This window comes from Falco cherrug, chromosome 4 (assembly GCF_023634085.1).
Source record: "Falco cherrug isolate bFalChe1 chromosome 4, bFalChe1.pri, whole genome shotgun sequence".
NCBI classification, from domain to species: domain Eukaryota; kingdom Metazoa; phylum Chordata; class Aves; order Falconiformes; family Falconidae; genus Falco; species Falco cherrug.
The window spans coordinates 90,368,676-90,389,445 of NC_073700.1; the positions used below are offsets into that span (position 1 = coordinate 90,368,676).

General features: G+C 40.3%; 1 protein-coding gene across 2 annotated transcripts in view; it reads left to right on the plus strand.

Annotated features, from left to right (window-relative positions):
* GLI3 (GLI family zinc finger 3) overlaps window positions 1-20,770 on the plus strand; it is a 215,748-nt gene that overhangs the window by 141,070 nt on the left and 53,908 nt on the right. For both annotated transcript variants that reach the window (XM_027815314.2, XM_005446215.4), the window contains exons 5-7: window positions 677-882; window positions 5,948-6,094; window positions 13,962-14,163. In XM_027815314.2, coding sequence (XP_027671115.2) covers window positions 677-882; window positions 5,948-6,094; window positions 13,962-14,163 — 555 coding nt within the window. The remainder of the gene's footprint in view (window positions 1-676; window positions 883-5,947; window positions 6,095-13,961; window positions 14,164-20,770) is intronic.

The window sequence follows — 20,770 nt, forward strand, 5'->3', positions numbered from 1 at the left end:
TTAATGTGGTCATGTTAAAGGCATCAGCCTCTGGTGCCATGCTAAAAACAAACATAAGCAAGCAATCTTTCTTCCTTTGTCTCCAAGTTTTATCCACCTTAGGGAAGGGACATCAACAAAAAGCTGCTCCAAAGGACCCAGCTGTCTTAACGGCTTACAAAGTTTGGGTCTTCTGACATGACTTCTGTGTACATGTGCAATCTTACACTTGCAGGGATAGTGAGCTGGCCAATGAAGGGAGCAGGTGCAGTGTTGCTCTCCAGACTTGTTTTTCCAATAGCCACATGGTTTTGGAGACGTAAAAGATTCAGCATCTGAGTATGTCTTCCATATTGCAGCAAGAATGAATATGTGGTATACAGGGTGTATATTTCACACTAATTAAAGTTATTTTCTGCTGAACTCCATGGGGAAAGGGTATTGAGGGATTTAAAGATTAAGCTAAATATAAACTCATGTTAAAATTGGTCAGAGAAATGTTGCTAATAATGGGTACAGAGAAGAATTAATTTCCTATCCTTTTTCTTTCCAGGCAGTTGACTTTAGTGGAGGTTATTAAATGTGCAAGCCAGTTGCTATTCTTCAAGAAATGAATGTGTTACCTTTACAGTATTTTTCTTTATTCTATAGATAACCTGGCTGTTTTTTGTTTGTTTTTCTTTCTTTTTTCTTCCAGGCCTTCTGCCTTATCTAGTAGCCCGACATACTCAGAGCTTCCGTTCCTTAGAATTTCCCCGCACCGAAATCCTGCTGCAACATCAGAGTCTCCCTTCAGCACCCCTCACCCATACATTAACCCTTACATGGACTACATCAGGTCCCTGCACAGCAGCCCGTCCCTTTCCATGATCTCGGCAGCCCGTGGGCTCAGCCCAACAGACGGTGGGTTAAGACAGGCTTCTTGTTTTCTGTCATTGTAGCAACTTAAGTTATATTAATCTTGTCAAAATTTTTTCCCCCTTGTTCAAAGCAGCTTCAGCAGGTTTGTCAGACATATTCATTATGTCATAAATGTTTCAATACTTCATCAGCCGATCATGGCTCATTTGTACATCTCACAAATGTTGAAACTTCAGGGAGAAGGGGGGAAAAAAAAAAAAAAAAGCCCTGCCTCATTCAAAATTTAAGCTGGAAGGGTGGTGTATGTCTTGTGATATCTTTTGTTTGTGGAGGTGACCCAGGGTGTGATTCTGATCTCCCAAGAAATCCGCTTTATCTGCACTGAATCGAGCCAGATTCTTCATGAGTGTACATCAGTGTATAACCATGGAGTTCTTCAGGTGTGAAAGGCTTATTGATTGAAATAGTATTTTTCAATCATAGAAAGCATGCATTGAGTTGTTGTATTTAGTCAATAGTTCTGTTAAAGTTATGTAGAATTATTTCAGTTTATCCTAGTCAATGATATGGCCAAATGAAATGATGCTGATGTAGAAGAAGTGGCTGATGATCAGGACTGGCCCCTTCTGTTTAAATGGTGGGCAGTACACTTGAAATATCAGTGCTTTAGGTCTTGGTGTGACCATGGCTATTACTTTCCAGGTTATTTTGGTTGAAGTGATCTCCTGTGATCACTCTTGTCATTACTCTGGCATATTTCCTATTCATTTAAATGGGAGTTTTGCCGAAGTGAGAAACGAATAAGAGTTGCAGAAAGGTTCAGTCTTGTTAGCAGTGGGTTTTTCAATAATGGGTAAGCAGTTTGACATTTCAAAATTGTAGCATTTGCTGAAGAGAGCTAAAATATAACATACTTGGAAACAAATATGTAGTGAAGTTAATTAAACTATTATTTTAACTATGGGAAAGATCTTCCTAGTGTGTGCAGAAACTTACCAGAGTTCAGCTGTCTTTAGCTGAATTTGAAAAATGAGTGGTACACCCTATCCAAATGGATAACTAATTAATCCTCGCTTATAAGAACATATACCTTTACAGTTAATCCATTAGTTATGGGCACATATTTTTATGAGAATGAATTTTAATGACCTATTGTCAGTCAAGGCATATGGCATGCACATAGAGCTTTCCTAGCAGCACTTTGGTTGTTGTATGAATCCTTGCTAATTCTACTCTTTTTGTTATGAAAAAAATTACTGTTTTGAAGGAACAATTTCAATGCTCAGAAATATGTTTTTAACTCTGGGAGCACTGGAGCTTTTGATATAGGATAAACATGATAGAGCTGTAACATAATGGCATAAATTGGGAAAATTCTTGCTGTGTATGTTTGGGCTTTTCACAGAAGCTAATATGCAGAGTGCTTTGCTGTCTTTCCTTTGATAATCTTCAGATCACATTCCTGCAGAATTTCATTTATGCTTAAGGTGTGCTCCAGTCGCACACACAAATAGAGGAGGGAAGGAAACCACCTGTCACGCAACCATATGACATTAACCTGTGTGTGTTCTTGGTCTCAGGTACACAACACTGAATTCGCTTGCATAGATGTAGGCACCTAGTACTATCAGAGATACGTTGGGGTGTCTGAGCTGAAACTCCAGAAGGGCAGAGATCTCCTAGAGGTGCTTTGCCATATTCACCAGGCCAGTGGTTATCTCTTTTGAAGTCTAAGATGTCTCAGGGTACAGTTTGGTTCCAGATTCTGGCCTTTTAGGTCTCTACAGAATAGAGATTTGTAATCTGGGTGTGCTGTTTTGCCATTGTAGTCCAGTGAGTTATCTAGGTACTGAAGTCAGTGGAGCCTTGGAGAACTATTCAGTTCACCCAAATACAGATACCTGCACGTTACCAGCTGAGTTAGGAGCTCCATCATAACTGCAGTGGTGCTAAGATTCATCTGTCTACAATGCTGGTGTTCTATGTCAGTTCAGCTCTATGAAATACCTTGCCTTAGCCTTAACTCCAGATGCCACTTCAGAAAGGCAGTGTTCTCCTCTAAGGCCTGTTTCGTACCTGCCAGCCTCACGTAGATGCCGTGGATACCCATAGGTTTTCAGATGGCCTGAGACACCTGGGCATGGACAACACATCTGAGGATGCTCTGTAATAACACTCGTCCTCTGAGCTTTGATTACTGACTGTATACACAACCTTAGCCTTTTATAAATACGAGCTAAACTTGCTATCTTAAGCTGCTTTGGGTTTTAAACAAATATGTGTTACTTCACGTTTCCTCTAGGCTCATGGCTCATCTTTGGTCCGTTGCCATAGCCCAGGTGTTGTGCAGCACCTTGTGAAAATACAATAACTTGATTGAGGCATTGGAGATTCTTCAGTAAAACAACATGCTCACTGAAAAGCTGTTACATTTGTTCTCTAGGGTCCGTAGTTTGTTGCGTGATCAGTCATGTATATAGTGAAATGCTTTTTTCAGGTGTACGTTCCTGGGATCAGGTAGTCCAAGTCATGGCTTGGGCGCTACTAAGAATGCAAATAACCCCCCCCGATATTTAAAGGGGTACATGCACATAAATGTGCTAATAACATAAAGGGCACCGTGGCTTAAGTCATATAGCATTAAAACTTTGAAGACTTGAAAGTTGTTATTGTTCTTCTGAAAGTCATAGTGAGATTTCTCTTGCTACCCTAATTGCTTTAGGCCAGTTAGATAATTAGGTCAGTGTACTATTGGGCTCAGTCTGTCAAGTCACAGACCTGGGGATGGCCAGGAGCCAAAACAATCTGGAACATAACAAAGAGCAGTTTCATATACACTGCAAGTCTCGCCAGCTGTAATGGATGACCGCCACAGCAGCAGTAATAGTGGTGTCTTCTGTCTCATCGCTCCACCTTACCTAGCAGAGCTGGTGGGCCAGGGGTGGCCGAGGACTCCTGTGAGTAACACAGAGGGTGTGGGGCAGGTTGTTGGTGTGTGTAGAACAGAGTGCTCAAACGGAGCTCAGCAGTGCTCGCAGTGCAGAAACAAATGCCGCCTCTTGTAAATAAAGCAGGGGCAAAACTGAAGCTACCCAGGAGGGAATTCAGGGCTGTGGGCCTTCCCATTTGCCCTTCATTTACCCTTCATGCAATACATCATTAGTAGGCTAATTTTTTATGTTTGAAGAAGGTAGTAAGGAATGATCTTTAAAGAGCACCAGAGCATTTCTTAGCATATGGAACATTTAGTAATGCCATTATGTGCTCACTGTGTTTTCTGAAGCAGTTAATTTTAAAGTTTTCAGCCAGTGTTATTGTTAGTTAACCCAGACACTTATGTCAGAAAGCTCAGGAAGTATTTTCAGTGTGTCTGGAAAGATATGATCGTTGCCTACTACTGTAAAACTTTGAAAATCAGTGATTCAGTCTGAGTTACTCCTCTTTTAACATTTTGTCTGAATATTTTTCTTGCTGTCTTACAGAAAGTGGTGGTGACTGAAATAGATTATATATAATTGAGAATTCAACTGGTAATTTGGAAAAAGTACCAACAACCTTTAATTTCTCTCTGCTCATTTTTTATGCCATTCCTGTTCCTGTTTGATGTACTTTTTATTTTTCTGAACCTTTCCTGAAATTGTTTATATTTAACATTATAACATCAAAAGCACATTCTTCCATTTTCTTTGGTAAAAATAAAGACACTTTAGAAATCTGCTGCTGAATAAACTTTTCTCCAAGCTCCAGTGCCATGTTTGGTGTAAATATTCCTTTTAGTGTAAATATTGATTCTTTGCTTCTAAGGTTTGCATTTAGGATCTGATTCTCTGTAACATTACATTCTGATAAATGTAAGTTATCCTTTTTAGTAATACTGTGTAAGTAACAGTATTCAAGTTAACGTGGGAAATCAAAGAATTTCAGCTTAAAATTTTATTTCCATTCAAGATTCAGTTGCTGGGGTCAAAGAAAAATCTCATTAAATATTATGAAAGAATATAAAAGTAATCTGTTGGGGTGTAGCCCATTAACCTGGGGAACTTGGAAGTGTTTTAGGCAGACTTATGTACCATCTTCTGGTGAGCAGAGTGTAAGGAAATGTTAACTGTTTTGCGAGTGAGACAAGTAGAGAGCAGGGAGGAAGGCTGCTCACCTCTGGTCACATAGCAAGTCAGAGTCAGGGTCAAGGAGATGGAGCCCAGCTTATCTTATCAGTATTCACACAAGCCCATGATATGACCTTCTACTTACTGGAGCATCTGAAGCCTGCTGACATGAGATGATATTAAAATTATGTGGATTTTTGTGTTTGTCCAGAGTTGCCCGTTACTTGATGGCATGCTTGAAAATTGCAGGAGAACAGAAAGCTTGCATGTTATTTTTACGGGAGTCATCAGAGGAGGAGTGCATCACTCATCTCCCTGGTGGGATGCAGAGCCTATGTAGTCTGTGGTTTTGACTCTGCAAAAATGCTTGCATGTCAAGGACACTTGTATATGAACTTTGAGTCATGGGATGGCCACATTCATTGACTTCAGTCTGTCCTCCCAAAAAACTGCCCCTATCTTGTCAATTGACAAACAGCATTTGTCCTGAAAACGTGCTTTGTCCTTGTTTAAACCTAAACTTATACACAGACTACCACCATGAATGAAAATCTTCTGGTCCTCTAAGCAGAGACTCCAGAAACTTGAATGCTTATGGAAGTTCAGCTGTGGTGTTACCTTAGAGATGGAGTCCTTTGGGCCAGGGATGAGGTAAATGGGGAGTAAAGCTCTAGGAAGGTTTTCCTGCTTTTTTATGTCACTTAATAAATCATACTAATTTCCATTGCTGTCAGCCTGTCACTTTTTGAGTCACTTAATAATAAATATAAAACTATGAGATCACTGAGCTCATTAATATTTTATGCCTTGCTGTTTTTTGAATGGTGTTTTTGCAGCATCATTGGTTGAAATATATTGACCGGTAGTGGCATACTGTAGACATTGCACTACATTAAAAATAAACAAGCTGTTTTAATAACCAGAGAAACCAGCAATGTGATAAAACTTTCCTTCTCATTTATCTTGCGTCATTAACTGTTCTTTTTATGTTGTGTGTTTAGCTCCACATGCTGGCGTCAGTCCAGCTGAATATTACCATCAGATGGCTCTGTTGGCAGGCCAGCGCAGCCCGTATGCAGACATCATTCCTTCAGCTGCCACTGCAGGAGCTGGTGCTCTTCATATGGAATATCTTCACGCTATGGATAGTAAGTGACATTTTCTAGGAATATAAACCATTCTATAAAGCAAACGACGTGAGTTGTTCCTGGTTTGATCCAGAAGGCCTCCATGTGGATAGAGAAGTGGGAGTCAGTGTAAGCCTCCTGGTGAGGCTGGAAGGCCAAAGCATTGATTGCCAAATGTGCAAGGGTTACGTCAAGTCTGAAAGTAGGCTTTTGAAAGTAAGTAGGGAGAGGAACAGGAGTGCTCCTGGAAACAGATTATAAATTTCATTTCCAGCAGCTTGAGTGCTTTTGAAAATATCCTTTTCTATTCACAATCAGTAACTCACTTTCATCATTAGGGTATTTCCCTCATGAGCTCTCTGTTAATACAAGGTTTACATCTGATTTTCCCACAGGAGAGCATGTTTTCCTCCTTTTTAGAGAGTGGTAGCCCTGCTTACAACTTGGGTATCACAGACCAGCAGGCCTTGAGACTACTTCTAAGGTGGCTTGCTGAATTCTCAAGGATCTTGACTTAGTTTTCCCTAATGGTAAAAACCTTCTTTTCCCCACTTCAGCATCTTTCAGATCCCTGATCTATCTCCCTTTCTCTGAAGGAGGAAAAGAGAGTACCCCATTCCAAACTGCTCAGTACTGCTGCTTTTGATCAGCCAGCAGTGATTAAGCAGAACACTCCGTTTTAGTCATAAGATGCCTACATGCTTTTTGGGATGTACTCTGTTCCTTCCAACAGGGGAAATAAAACGTGATGACAAGAAAAGGTAGTGACTGTTGACTCTTGCTTGGTAGTACAGAGCAATACAATAGCATGAGACCACCTTGTTGTCCCACAACTTTATAAAATATTTATTAGCATGCAGTTTCTTCTTCCCTGCTGTTGGCTGTATGCCATAGCTGCTGATCTCAATGAGTGTGGGAGCTGGGAGTTTCACCTGTGGAACGCATGGGAATATAGATAGCTACCTCTGAAGAACACTTGCCTGGGGTGTGAAGTAGTTGAATAAGCAGCAGTTACAAGAATCAGGCAAGGCAGATAGTTGTGGAACTGGGCAGGGAAACTATTTTCATCCTGTTACCTTGATAGTTAAGGATTTTTTAATTCAGTTTCGGTTATCAGTCTCACTGCACTGGTGGTGTGCGTAGTGATTTTACAGTAATGTAACATCCCTTAGGTCCAATTCAGAAACATAATAAATCCACACAAGTAGTCTGGACTTAAACCAGAAATTAATGTGCAGGCTTCAGTGCCTGAAAGCTTAAGAATATGATACTTCCTGATTTGGATTTTGAGAGGAATAGGGAGAGACGAGGTACTCTGCTAATGCATTTGATGCATATTAATAATAATCTGCAGAATGGAAACTCTGTTACGCATGGTTCAGGTAATTTAAATCTGCTGCTGTGTTCCAGTTGCAAGGACAAAGCCCCAGTTTGCATGAATGAACATGACTTCGTTGAAGTAAAGGGATCATAGAACCATAGGATAGTTTGGGTTGGAAGGGACCTTTAAAGGTCATCTAGTCCACCCCCACCTGAAATGAGCTGAGATTTTATACTTTCAATGTTTTTGGTTCCTAGTAGGAGAGAGTTTCTGAATGCATGTAGGTAGCAGTATCAAATCACGTATTTGGATGCAGACTTGGTTGAATGGGCCCATTCAGTCTACAGGAGGATGGATACCCAGATGTATGCCAGAAAACTAGAGAAAAATAGAAGACATTGCAGTACTTGTCCAAATAATGGCATTTGCACAGAGGAGCTTCATGTGGTAGTAGAGATTGTGGATGCTGTAATCTACATAGAATTACAGCTTTTGCATCCCAAGGATGTTATCACTTCTTACTTAAGAGAAGACGTTTTGACCTTTGCCCATAACTTCAGCCCATTCATAAAAGGTACCTAAGCGCTATCTGTAATAAGGGTATTTGCTGTTACCAGCTTTAGCTAAGATATATTCAAAATGCGGTCTTTGTTTTGTGTTTGTTTTTAAAAATTAAGATCACACATTTGAGATTCATTATAGCAGCTACTTTTCAATTAGGGATTATTTCAGAGTTAAAGACAAAAAATGTGTAGCACTGTTATGCAAATGGGTTATTTTTAAACAGTAAATAGAGAATTACAATAACAGTGAATCGTAGTAAGGTCACTCAGCTCACCTTCTGTATTTGATGAGAATGTGTTTAGTCAGGCAATAGCTGCTTTTATCTAAATAGAGTATGAAGTTACCCTTTTACTTTGTAAAAACTAATTAAAACTATCTTAACTTGCATGGGTATACAGTAAATTAATTGTCATTAAGTAGGAATCTGAATGTCCTATCATTCATCATGCTAAAGAAAACCCCTTTCTTCTTTGTCAGAATTTTAGATTAGAAACTAGAACAAAACAATTAGCGGGAATCTGATATTAAGACTTTTTTTTCCAAAAACTATAAGAATGGCCATGTTTGCATTTAATAACAAAGTACAGTGATCAATGTGAAGCAATGCCATTTGTTTGGTTCCTTCTTCTTAAGGGTTTGTATGGTGATCTTAAAAGTACTCTTTTGCCTTTGCCTAGTCTTGTCAAAGGAAACAGAAGAGAGACTGGTAGTTTCCCTCATTATCTGCTATCAAATTCTGAGCAAGTTAACTCACTCAGAGGCTGCTGCTCATTTATTCCACACAACAACCAAATAGATACAAGCAAGACATTGTTCTTTTGTGAAGCAAGTCTGTCTTCTAATTGTGTGTTTATTCAGCGTCTAGCACAGTAATTTGGCATCTCTACCCTCTCGTGTAGTACAAATAATAATTCCAACACCAGCATGCTCTGGGCTCGAAAGCGTGTTGCATACAGTTTGTGCAGTTTGGGGTCTTTTGTTTTGCTGTGTAGTGCCAGGAAAACTGATTTCAAAATGGGGATGATATGAGGGGTAGAAGCATTGATCAGAAAGTTAAATCTTGCCTAAAGAGCAGAAGACTTCTTGAAGCTCTGAACTTCACTGTCTGTGAACTGTCTAATACATCGTGGAAGAATAAGGCCAAGACAGTGTATCCTTGATTGTCATTTTCATCGTCATGTTCTGTGTGGCTTGAAAAGTGGACCAGAATTTTCTTTGCTGCTATAAAACTTTTCTACAGTTTTGATTGCCAGACCCTGACCAAGTCTTCCCATCTTCTTGCTTGATTTAAAAGGGTCAGATGTCCTACCTATAAGTATAACATCAAAGTACCTAGGAGGAGAGTAGATGGGGAAGGTATTAACAGGACCACAGTAGCAACAACAGAAATTCTTTGCAGCCTTTTGGGTTTGATACCTGCATTTTTCACTTGGGGAACATGTTTTACTGTGCTTTTAAATGATATTCAGTGGAAGGCAAGCATGTTTACTGAGGTTTCTAGATTCGCCTTGAGAGTATTAATATTCACTGATTAACTTTTGCTTATGCTCACTCAGAATGAGAGGTTTTTCTTTTTCAAAGGCATTGACCTACCCCTTTTGGTATTAGACACACTGATAGCAACCCAACTGATGTAAAGAATTCGTCCAGCCTGAAAATGTTGATTTGGACTGGGTTTGATTTCTGATCTTCAAGCACAGTTGGAGAATGAGGGTGGAGTAGCAAAGCCATTCCTTTTCCTCTCACACTGATGACAGATTTACAATTTTGAAAACTATGACAAAATTTATGACAAACTTTCATGGCGTGAAAACAAAGTTTACACATCTGTGAGCAGAAACCAGAAGGAAAAGAAAGAAAAGAAAGAAGTTTAATGTAAAAAACCCCACAACAACCTCCCCCCAACTTCCCACATTCCAAGCCTTTAAACTAAAACTAGTGCTTGAGACAGGTTCAAAGAAGTTTGATTTAAAGGGATGGAATAAATGATACATGTCTGAAGATTGCCTTATAAATGATTAAGCAATGCTAAAAACTTCAGCTCAGAAATCAAATTCATGGGCAAATTTGCTGGATGGCATATTCCATTTTTGAAATTTATGATGGAGATAGATATCTGTTATTTTAGAATTGATCTCTACCCCAGGAATAAGATCTTTTCTTCTGACACCTGCTGGATTTTTTGCTGGCACACTCAAGTCTTTACTGTTAACTACTGACTTTGTATTACTGTAATGTCTACGCCAAAAACGTGACATTCCTAAACAAATCTTCACTGTCAGCTTCCATTTGCATGTTTTGCCAAAGCTGATGTTTTTTTTTCAGCACTTGCACAGAGGTAAATGGATTTTTAGTGAGTGAGTGCTCCTGCATTTTTTGGGGTTTAAGTGTTATTGAGTAGGGAATGTAATGGTTCAGTGGGAGATTACTGTGAGCAGACTAACATCTCAAATTGCTAAATAAGTATTGAAGTGTTTGTTTTTGAAACAAATGCCTGGGCAAGGCTGAAACGTTTGGTTTAGTATTCAGAGGCACTGTGAAATTGTGACCTATTCCTTTTAATAGTAATATACTAACTAAGACTGTTATGCTAAATCAATGGTTTATCAAGCAACCTGCAGCGTAATGTGTGGTCAGCTCATGCTTAAGACATTTTAGGCATGTGAAATCTAATTAAACCATGAAGATACAAAAAAATAGTAATTCAGTTTCATTTTATTTTGAAATTTTGAAAGTTGTGGCCTCCCTTGAAGCAAACCCCTCAATCCTCTGGTCAGACTCCATAGAGCTGTTGCCCAGCCTCAGCCATTGGCTCCCGCTGTGGAGCAGGATTATTCCCTTTTTGCAGGAGATCGTTGGCCCTTAGGAGGTTGTTCCCATCCCAGGTAGATGGAGGGGACTGCTGATTTCCCAGGTCTAGGCAGGGCCTGAAACAGGTGCTGCCTGGAGAAGAGGAAGCCTGAGACCACTGCGTGGTGTGGCTGAAGCCCAGGCTCTGCCCCTCAGAGCTGGAAGGATTGTCTTTCTCCATCACTGGCTGCAGATCTGGTGCATCCCCTGCATCCCAGGGATGCCCTGGTAGCAGCTGGCAGCCATGGGGGAGGTTTAATGAGTGGTAGGCAGAGAGGGGCCTCTTATGAGAGCCTTAGCATGACTTAGGCAAGGGACAAAGGAGATGGGCTCAGTCCAGAAAGGGCAAGCAGGAGGAGGAGGGTAGTTGTTGGAATATTTGAGAGTCTGCAGGGCACCACAGGGAGTATAAATTGCCCTCCTATGTGGTCAGTTAAGGGTGACCATCCTTCTCTCCAAGATCGTAAGAGCTTTGAACAGTTGTCGGTAATGCTTGTTCAGTCCTTTCTGAGGTGTGGGCTGGATCACCAACAAGTCCACTTGGGAGGTTTTGGCATGGAAAATAAATGGTGTCTGATCGTAGAAGCAGCACAACACAACCATTGCCTCCTAGTCTAGCTTCAAAAGAGAGATGTTCAGGCACTAGTATTCTTAACAACTGCTCCATATTTCTGATCAAACTTGTGCACCCTCTCTAGTAGCATCAGTAGCCATCAGTTCACGTTTATCAGGCTTGTGATGAATTTCTCAAGTAAGTGGCAATCCCTTTGTAGTTGTACAGATTCAAAACTGGGCTTCAGATCCATTAGAAGTAATTTTTTGAAAGTGTTTGTACGTGGCCATGGTGACTCTCCATCCCAAATGCAGAAATTTGACTAGGTCCTGCTTATCAAAAGAGAAGGAGCTATGCTTTTCTGCTCTCAGCATCTCTGCTGCCTTCTTGCTGGCATGATGAGGTCTGTGCCGATCAGTTTGAGGAAAATGGAGAGTTCATAATTACGTTCGCATTACTGGGAACTTGCTGTCATATATAGCACACCATTAAGATGGCTGTACCACATGGTACTGTGGTAGCAGTGCTTGAGTAACATCTCATTTTGCTGGTCAGCCAATGTCTAGCAGGCCTTCCTTGTCCCCTTCACTTGCTGTTTAACCAGGAACACCTGTACATGGCTATCACCTTGTAAAACCAGGATAACAGGGGCTATTCACCTGTAAAGCACTTGAAATGTGTCCTCTGCTGAGGCAAATTACATTGCCAGTACTGACTTCAGAGGTGTTCATGCTGGCTGAACAGTCAGCAGAGGAGAGTTGTGAATGAAAGATGTAAGTGCAAAGTATTACTGTTTTTGTTTTACCATGACATGTATCTTTATTTCCTTATTAAATATGTTGCAGCTCCTTATAGCTGCTGATCATTGTTGGTTTTTTATTTTAGCACAAATAAAAGATCTCTGCCTTTGAAAGACATGAAGCACAGCACTAATAAAATATCAAGCAGACACAGTACAATAGCAAGCTTCTAAAAAAGAGATAAAACAAATTATGTAAAACAACTTGTAGTAGTTTTTAGGAAGAAATAAATGGCAATGCCTAAGTTTTAAATGATGAGTCAAAAGTATGAATATTCATTGAAAGACAGAAGCAGTATGGGCTAAGGCCTACTGTGGAGACAGAGCGTGAAGGAAAAAGAGAACCAATGCCCATGTTGGCTAATTGAGTCACATCTAAGCACAGATTAGGAGAAGAGCTACAGATGGAGATCTGATCCCACAGTCACAGCAGCAATGAAATGGCAGCTTTTAATACCAGTTGAAAATCTTGGATAGCATGCACAGAAAGAAAGGTAGCCCACTCAGGTGTGTAAGGAAAATGTAATGGCAGCTTCTAATCCAGCTCTGTCCTTGAGTTAAGTCTAATCGGAGTCAGTTGGGCTTTTCTCCTGGTTAATGTTAGGCACATAAGCTGAAATACCCTACTCAAAACCAGTCCTGGGCACCAAAACGTGAGCAAGAATTAGGAAAGGCAGACCTATAATGGAGGTTTCTGGCCAACTGAATTATTAGCAAGTTACAGAGAATGCCAGGGACTCTGACTCTGGGAGAAGTAGCTGTAGAGTAGGCATCAGACCCAAGACCTGCATGACCCTGGCTGTCAGGATTGTTAGGACTCAGTCCTTTACTACAGGTTAAAGGGATTAAAAAGGTAAAAGCAGCAGTACTGTTAAAGGAAATAGTTGAGTACGCAGTGGGGAAACTAATTCTCTCCTTGGTCTGAACTGAGATTGAAAATAATTAAATAAAGGGAAGAAATTTAAGGTGATACATCTCCCATCAGGACTGCAGAGAATTGGGATGACATGGTAAAATAGACCAGGAGAGGTAGAGATTTTCAGAGCAGCACTGAAAATTTAGAAATGTAATATGATTTATTTAAATGGTATCTGTATGGTTGCCTTCTCTTTGCTGCTTTGAAAGCTTAATCTCTAGTTTTAAAGAAATTTGGCAAGTGTAGGCCCCTGAACACCCCAGCACAAGAATATCATGGGATCCTGGACAAATGCAAATAAAGCCTACCGTTTCTCAGTCTAATGTTGTGAATGTCCGTTTTGACTTGCGCTGATAGAGTTGGTCTTGACAGTGTTTTTTCAGTGCTGATTTTTAGTTTTGCATCAGTATCAACCAGGCAGAATTACAGTCAACAAAGGAAAAGCTGCTTCTTCATTTCTACGCTGTATTTTACAAGTTTAGCTTTGTCTGTATGTATTAAAGTGATGTGGGTTTGGGTTTGCTGGAAGCCCAGATATGAACCACTGTCTCATTGCTCATGGTTGAATTAATGATGTGAATGTCTAAGAAGCCATCAGATTCATAAATCACCAGAAATGAGAGGGATAACTCATAAAAGTCTTTTCCTTTTGTTTAGCAATTTATCATTTTGCTTGCACATTAATAAACAGAGCTCCCCTGAGGTAAGCCATAGGAAGATAAATTTTTCTTCCTAATTTTCCTCAATCGTAGCCAGTAGATCACAAGAGGAGAGAGTGGGCTTGTCACAGCGTGTTGGTGTCTTGCAACTCCCTCTACCCATCACTGATAACAAATAAATGCGATTAAGTACCTTGGTGGATAATTATTTGTGTTTACATAACAGGCGCGAGGTTTCCGAGTCCGAGATTGTCAGCTAGACCAAGCCGAAAGCGTACGTTGTCCATATCCCCCCTATCTGATCACAGCTTTGACCTTCAGACCATGATACGGACATCTCCAAATTCCTTGGTCACAATTCTCAATAATTCTCGTAGCAGTTCCTCAGCCAGTGGTTCTTATGGCCACTTATCTGCAAGTGCAATAAGGTAAGAAGAGCATTTTTTACCTATATTGTATATTCTCATTTATGTTTCATAGACACATGCAAATGTGGATGTATACTTACATCTTTAAATAACTGCTTTGTGAATATGTGTATTTTGCAGTTTCTATAATGTATGTTTGCTGGAGCTTAACATTCAAAATACTCTTTTTTTCTTGCTTAGAAAGGTATCCACAAGGACTTTCAGGCATATTTGTCCAGTGCAGGTAATACTTCATCTGACTAGTAGCAACACTGTGTGTATGTGTGCTCAGGAATCTTGTTTTCAGAGAAGAAGCTCCAGGCTAGGTTTGTGACTTAAGTCATTTGGGTTCTTCTGGCCATAGATATAATGGACAGTGAAATGTTCCTACATAACAATCATCAGAGAGTAAAGCACACAGCCATGATACTGATCAATTGAAATGTTTGGCTAGACCTTCATGGTGTTAATCTCCAAGTTGTGGTTTGTTTTTTTTTAATATTTTGGTTCATATATTGAAAGATTAGACTTTCTGTGGCTAAATTATCTTACTTTTTTTGGTACTAAGGAAGCTCTGTTACCATCCAGTATCCTTAGAAATGTTGTCATTTCCACTTGGCTGCTTCACATATGTGTGCAAGAAGACAGCCAAAAATGGTATTCTGGAGACAGAAGAGCAGAGTAGCGAGGGAAGAGGTGGGCAGAATCTGTGTAGGAAAGGGAAGTAAACAGGGCACAGGGAGAGGGAACATGAGCAAGAACTCATGTTCATGTAAAAAAAAAAGGGAGTGGAAGAAAATTAAGAGAAGCAGCAGAAAAAGTGGAGATGCAACCGCAGAACATTCTTGTGTTTGTGACATTGCTATACATTAACTTAGAGAAGCTCCTTTGGCATTCCAAAAAAAATCCCCTACTTCTCCAAAGTCTCAGAAAATTTTGGTTTTGCATTTCTGACACTCAAAGAAAGACTGCTGCTAGTCCCTGGCTTAAAAACAGCTTCCACCTTCAATTTGCAATGAGGTAAAGAGCGAGTCCCCACAGCAATTTATTGTGATCTAAAAGACCCATTTTTGGCAAGGCTCAAACAGGCCTCTCCAGCAAAAATGACACACAACTTCAAAAACTGACTATGGGGATTTGCACTCTTGGAGAAAATGGGGCATGCAACTGGTCTGCTAGAAACCATAAGCTTGCCAGACTTTGAAGGTGACAGCACTGTAAATATTTGGTATTACTGTAAGTCCTGCTGGGTTTTTTTAAGCACTTTTTAAAATAGTCCTGCTTCATAGCTCTGATGTACTTACATAGCTGTAGAGTATTTCACAGGTATGATATCATAGCTCTGCTATACAACTCTGCAGTCTGTGTAACCATGGTCCCAATTACGAAGCTCCATAATGTAGAATATGATTTATGTCAATAGCTGGCAGCAGTTTTGGACCACATCTGTTAAATACATGTACTGTGTGGAGGTGTACTATCCCCCCTGTCATTAAGATGGGATGGCACTTAAAACACTAACCTTCTTTTCCATTGCTTGTAACTTTGGTAAAGCAAATAGTGCATGAAAGTTGGCATAGTCTCTACTTTGTAGTAAGTCTTCCCTCCTTTTACTCCTCGTCCACAGGTTGGTATATGTTTTTGACACATAGAATCACAAACCTAAGGGCCACCCCTGAAAGCCAGAGTCAGATGAATAGTTTTGTTCAAGACAGTTGTGGAACTGGAGTGAGTTATGGGCAGAGACTGAGTAAGGGTGCTAACGAGTAGAACAGTGAGTCTTGTGAACTGGTGTCACTGAAGAAAGCAAGGCTTGTGTGACTGAGGCTGTGGTTGAGCGAAGCTTTCAGCACTTCCTGGTCATACTTCCCAGGAACGCATAATCCAAAATTTCACATGATTTTGAGTGATTTTTTTCTTCTTTTTGATAAGAGTATGCCTGCTCAACATGAAAAGTTGGAAATTCATATATGTCTCCATTCTTCCCGGTGGGAATGAGGGAAAGGGAGAGAGCTAGCTCTCTTTCCAGCTTTGCAACTCACCTCTGTTGATGCCCTTTAATGTCTCCCATGTGAACCTGTCTATAAAAGTTACACCAAAATAGTGACGTAAAGTATTAAACCCAACCCACATTTCATTGCTTTAATAAATTCCAAGACTAAATAGCAACAAGAATATCAGTAAAACTTAATTTATTGCAACTCACTGTCTTGTAAATAATGCAATCAGCACAAGAACTGCTATACTGAACCAAACCATAGGTTCATCCCATTTAATATCCTGTCTGCAACACTAATCAACGTGTAGAAAAGACTTTTTTTTTTCTTCTAGTGTAAAATCCCAGCTCCTAGAAACTTGCAGGTACATCTCATAGGAGTTGCTGCAAGAAAATGGTACAGTTCAGCAGGCCACTAGATGGAATTGTGAGACAGGAAGGATTTGTACTTTAGGCAACATCAGCAGTGTTAACTATACTTAACATTACACAATCCTTCTACTTTTAGATCTTGTTTCCAATCACTTAACTTAGTCCAAATAGTTTACACTTGGTAGCATTTTTCATGGCAGATACTTATCTAATGCTAAGTATTCCAAAAAGTGTCAGTGAAGTTACTCATTTATCAGAATGAAGGTAGCAAAAAAGAGACTTTCCTGTAGAAACTAAAAAACCTGTTGTTACCTTTTCACTGAGCAGCTAAAATTTGCCAGGAATGTTGCCTAGATGCTCTAGATATCATCTTTGCTGTTCTTGAGAAATTGCCCCATTCAGGGAAGCGATAAGCCCTTAAGAGGTTTCTATTAGTATGTGTTAAATAGGCTAAGCCTTCAGCATGTTCCAGTCCAGGGCCCACAAAGAGGAAGGAGGACCTTTCCCTGAAGCTGCAGCTCTGGTTAACCTGGAACTCCCTTGGGAAGCCTGTGGAGGCTGTGCTGTCTGCCCAGCCATAGCAGCCTTGTGAAACAGAAAGCGGTCTTCAGGGGGGAGAGGAGTCAGGCCAGCAACTGTCCAGGTTAAGCAAACTGGGACAAAATGTTTTTGTATAGCACAACGTAGGATTGCGTTGGGAGAAAGGAAAAGCTGCAAAATAAAGAATGCAGAAGCCGGCCATTAAGGAGAATGAAGGTACTGCCCCCTTGTGATTGTGCTTCCATACCATCTTTAATTTCAGGGTTGCACTGTATTTTTTCGCAGGGCCCCTGCCTGCTCCAGGGCAGAGGCTGAACATCCTCTCTGGATCAATCAGAGCTGCAGGACCCTGCCTCACCTGTCCAGGCAGCTGTAAAAGAGGAGGGAGCCTTTTACCGGGTGGTTTGCTACCTGGAGGGTGGACGCTGCTCTTGCAACACAGTCCCAGCCTGATGCTGGGCAAACTGAATTAGTCGGAGGTGACCACCAGGCTCATACAGTTTCTCTTCTGGAGGCGCAGCCTACCACTCTTAATTCTGCGGAAAAGCTGAATTGCTCCGCCATGGCTTGAAGCTACTGACAGCTCTTTTGAGCATTTCATGTGGAGTGTCATGTTAACTAACCCGGGAGATCTGGTCTCCATGTCTGGAATTGGGCAACCACAATGAGTAGCACTTTTTACCTTCGTCTTTCTTTGATTCATGTTCCTGTGCAAAATGAGTCCTTTGCCTTCCCCTCAGAGGGAGGCTGAAAGCATTAATGCTTGGTGATTATTGTGATCATTTATTGTGATGATTGTGATCATACAGTGATGAGCACAGTAGAGAAGCTCAGGAGTGTACCAGTAATTATGTACTCACTGATGGTTTGAATACAATGGAAGGAAGGCCTATAGGCAATACTTTGGGCAAGGAAAAGTAAAATACCAGAGGGTCTCTCACTGAAGACTATTGTGCACCTTGTGTGCTGAATAAGTAATGAATCAAGCAGGGGGGGAAAGGGGTGCATGGTCACTAACTAACTAAAAGCTGATGGACAGGTTTACTTCTGGTATGTTTGACTTTGTAGAGTCAATGCTTTTTTAACTTGTTTTTGCAAAGGTGCTACTTGTGCTAAGAAAGTGTCTCCAGGACCTCACCAGTGTTTGCCTTGGCTAAAAAAAGTACATCCTCTGGCTAAAAGATTACATCCCGTGCTTCACACATTTTTTCATCATAGGACCCTCTGTATGAGCACTGTGGGATGTTGAAGATGAAATCAAATTAAAGGAGCCACATTTTGGGTTCTGGTTTTACAGAGCCAAGCACAGAAGGGCTCTGGTCCTTGACATAGGTACTACTCTGCAGTTCAGATAATAAATAGTAATAGTTTAGCACAATCCAGATAGGGCTCGACTTGGCGGGCACTTTGTCATTGTCAGCTGGCAGTGTAATGCTGTATCCTGACTACTGGCAGAGTACTTGAAAAGAAGATGTCGCTCCTGCTGACAGCTAATAGTGAATCTCCTTTAGCACACCAGGTAGAGCTTCTGCTTTGTGCATTTGAAAACACCTGGTTTAGGTCTCAGCTGGGAGAGATTATGCAGAATGGAGGCGTATGAAAGAGCATCAAATGAGGATAATCCTTCATTTGACATTTACTCATTTGGTTACCTGCCTCCATCCTGCAGTGCAGCACCCCTGCTATTAATCTTTTGTCAGGATGTACTTAATGTTATATTTGCTACCTGTGACAATTATTAGACTTTGCACTTCAGTAGCACTTCTTTTTTTGAGAGGCAGCATGGCCTAGAGTGAGTACAGAGGGAGTAATCACTTCCCATGATGTTGAGAATACCAATTCAAAACCTTTAGAAAAGATTAGCTAGTCTTTAATAAACACAGGAGATTGGGACTTCATGTTCTATATGATCTGAAATTCTGAACCTCTGTGTTTTCCTAGTCTCTTAGCAGTGCTGAGATACCAAATCTACAGAGTAACTTTCCAGAAAATGAGCCAAGTTCCCTGTCAGCTATAAGGTGTTTAAGTCGGTGTTTAAGTCGGGACTAGTTCCACCTGCTACAAGAGATTTTCTTTGTTTCTAAGCAGATGTAACTGTGAGATGTAACACCTTAGCCATCTCATAATGTGTTAAAATTCAGTTTCATGTGAGCATGGGAGACCTTTGGGATCTTCTCCGCAGTTTGAAAGAAACTGATAGCACAGCAGCACTTTCTTTTTTTTTTTTTTCCCCAGGCTCTGCCCCTGCTTCTCTGACATCATCAGAACAGGAAGGAGCAATTAACACAGTGTGGTTAATTACAGCCAGATCCTGGCTGTGCTAGCTCCTGCCACTTTGCTCGAGGCTGATCTGAAGCTGAGCATCAGGGAATGGTGGTGAGGGTGCTTTCAGAAAGGGCACTATAAAGGGATAGCTGGGTTTGTAGGGTGAGCTCAGGCAGCAGTGGATTAATTATCAGGGATGAAGGCTGGAGTCCATGTTTCTGCAAGCAGGTATTGGATTCTCAATGATCTCCTCACCTTGTATAAGCTCCTTGTATAGAGCATTTGTTGTGTAATTAGTCAGTGCCCTCTTTTCTGAACTGCTTTATAACTAGAGACAAGTGACCATGTATTAATTTCTCCAGTTTCCCTTGGCAAAGGGAGAGAAAAGCAGAGAGAAAAATAAAAACAGAGTTAAGATATACAAATGAAGTATAAGGTTATCTCAGAGCAAAGTGAAAGCGTCTCCAGCAGAGACCCCAACAGTCTAATTATGCACTGTATAAAAAAAGCAAAGAGTATCCTTTTATCAGGTTTAAATTATCCAGGTTTTGAATTTAACAGAATGTCTCATAGTTATAAGACAGGGAGGCCTCATGTTCTCAGTCTTCCTTCTTTATTCAATATTTTATATATTCTTATTATGTCTCCTTTTATTCATCTCCTTTCTGAGGCAAATGGTTGTTTTCAGTCTGCTCTTTAGAGAGTTCTTGCATTGTCATTTCAGGCAATACTGTTGGAAACAGTCTCTCTCTACTACATACAATAATATTCCAGAAGAGGAGTAGCAATTCAAGTGGCACCATAATTTTGTGTTCTGTTTCCCGTTCCATTTGTCTTAATGTGTTTTTGCCATAGCTTCAAATTGATCAAGTTTTCATTCCTCTGTTGAATTCTGCATTGAGACAAGCGAGTGCTTCTTGTGAGTTGGCTGAGCTGATTTAGAACCAGTGTATGAGTAGTTCAGACTCCCCTTCATTATCAATATACTTCTTGTTATCAGTATTGCTCATTCATCTAGCATACATGGCTCTAAAGATAACCTCTTAGCTCTTCACCATGCTGCTCAAAATAATTTTGTCATATATGTAGATTTCATTTTTTCATTGCTTGATTCCATACACAGATTGCTGATAATTGCACTAAAAGCCAGAAGAGCCCATCTGAGAACTTGCATCTAACTTTTACTGAAAACCAACTGCTCAATTCTTACCTTTGATTTTTGTTTTAGACTGTTAAAAGTTTTTATGTTTATATATTTAAGTTTGTGTAAAAGGACACAAATGCTGCTTAACGAAATGAATCTTAAAAGGTACGTGTTTAGGGTAGAACAGGTAGAACACAATATATTCAACAATATTTCGCAAGAAGCTCCTTATGACAGGTTGTATATGATAAAAAGTATGTTAATTAAGTGAGCTGTATTAATTAAGTAGGTAACATGTAAGTTTATTACGG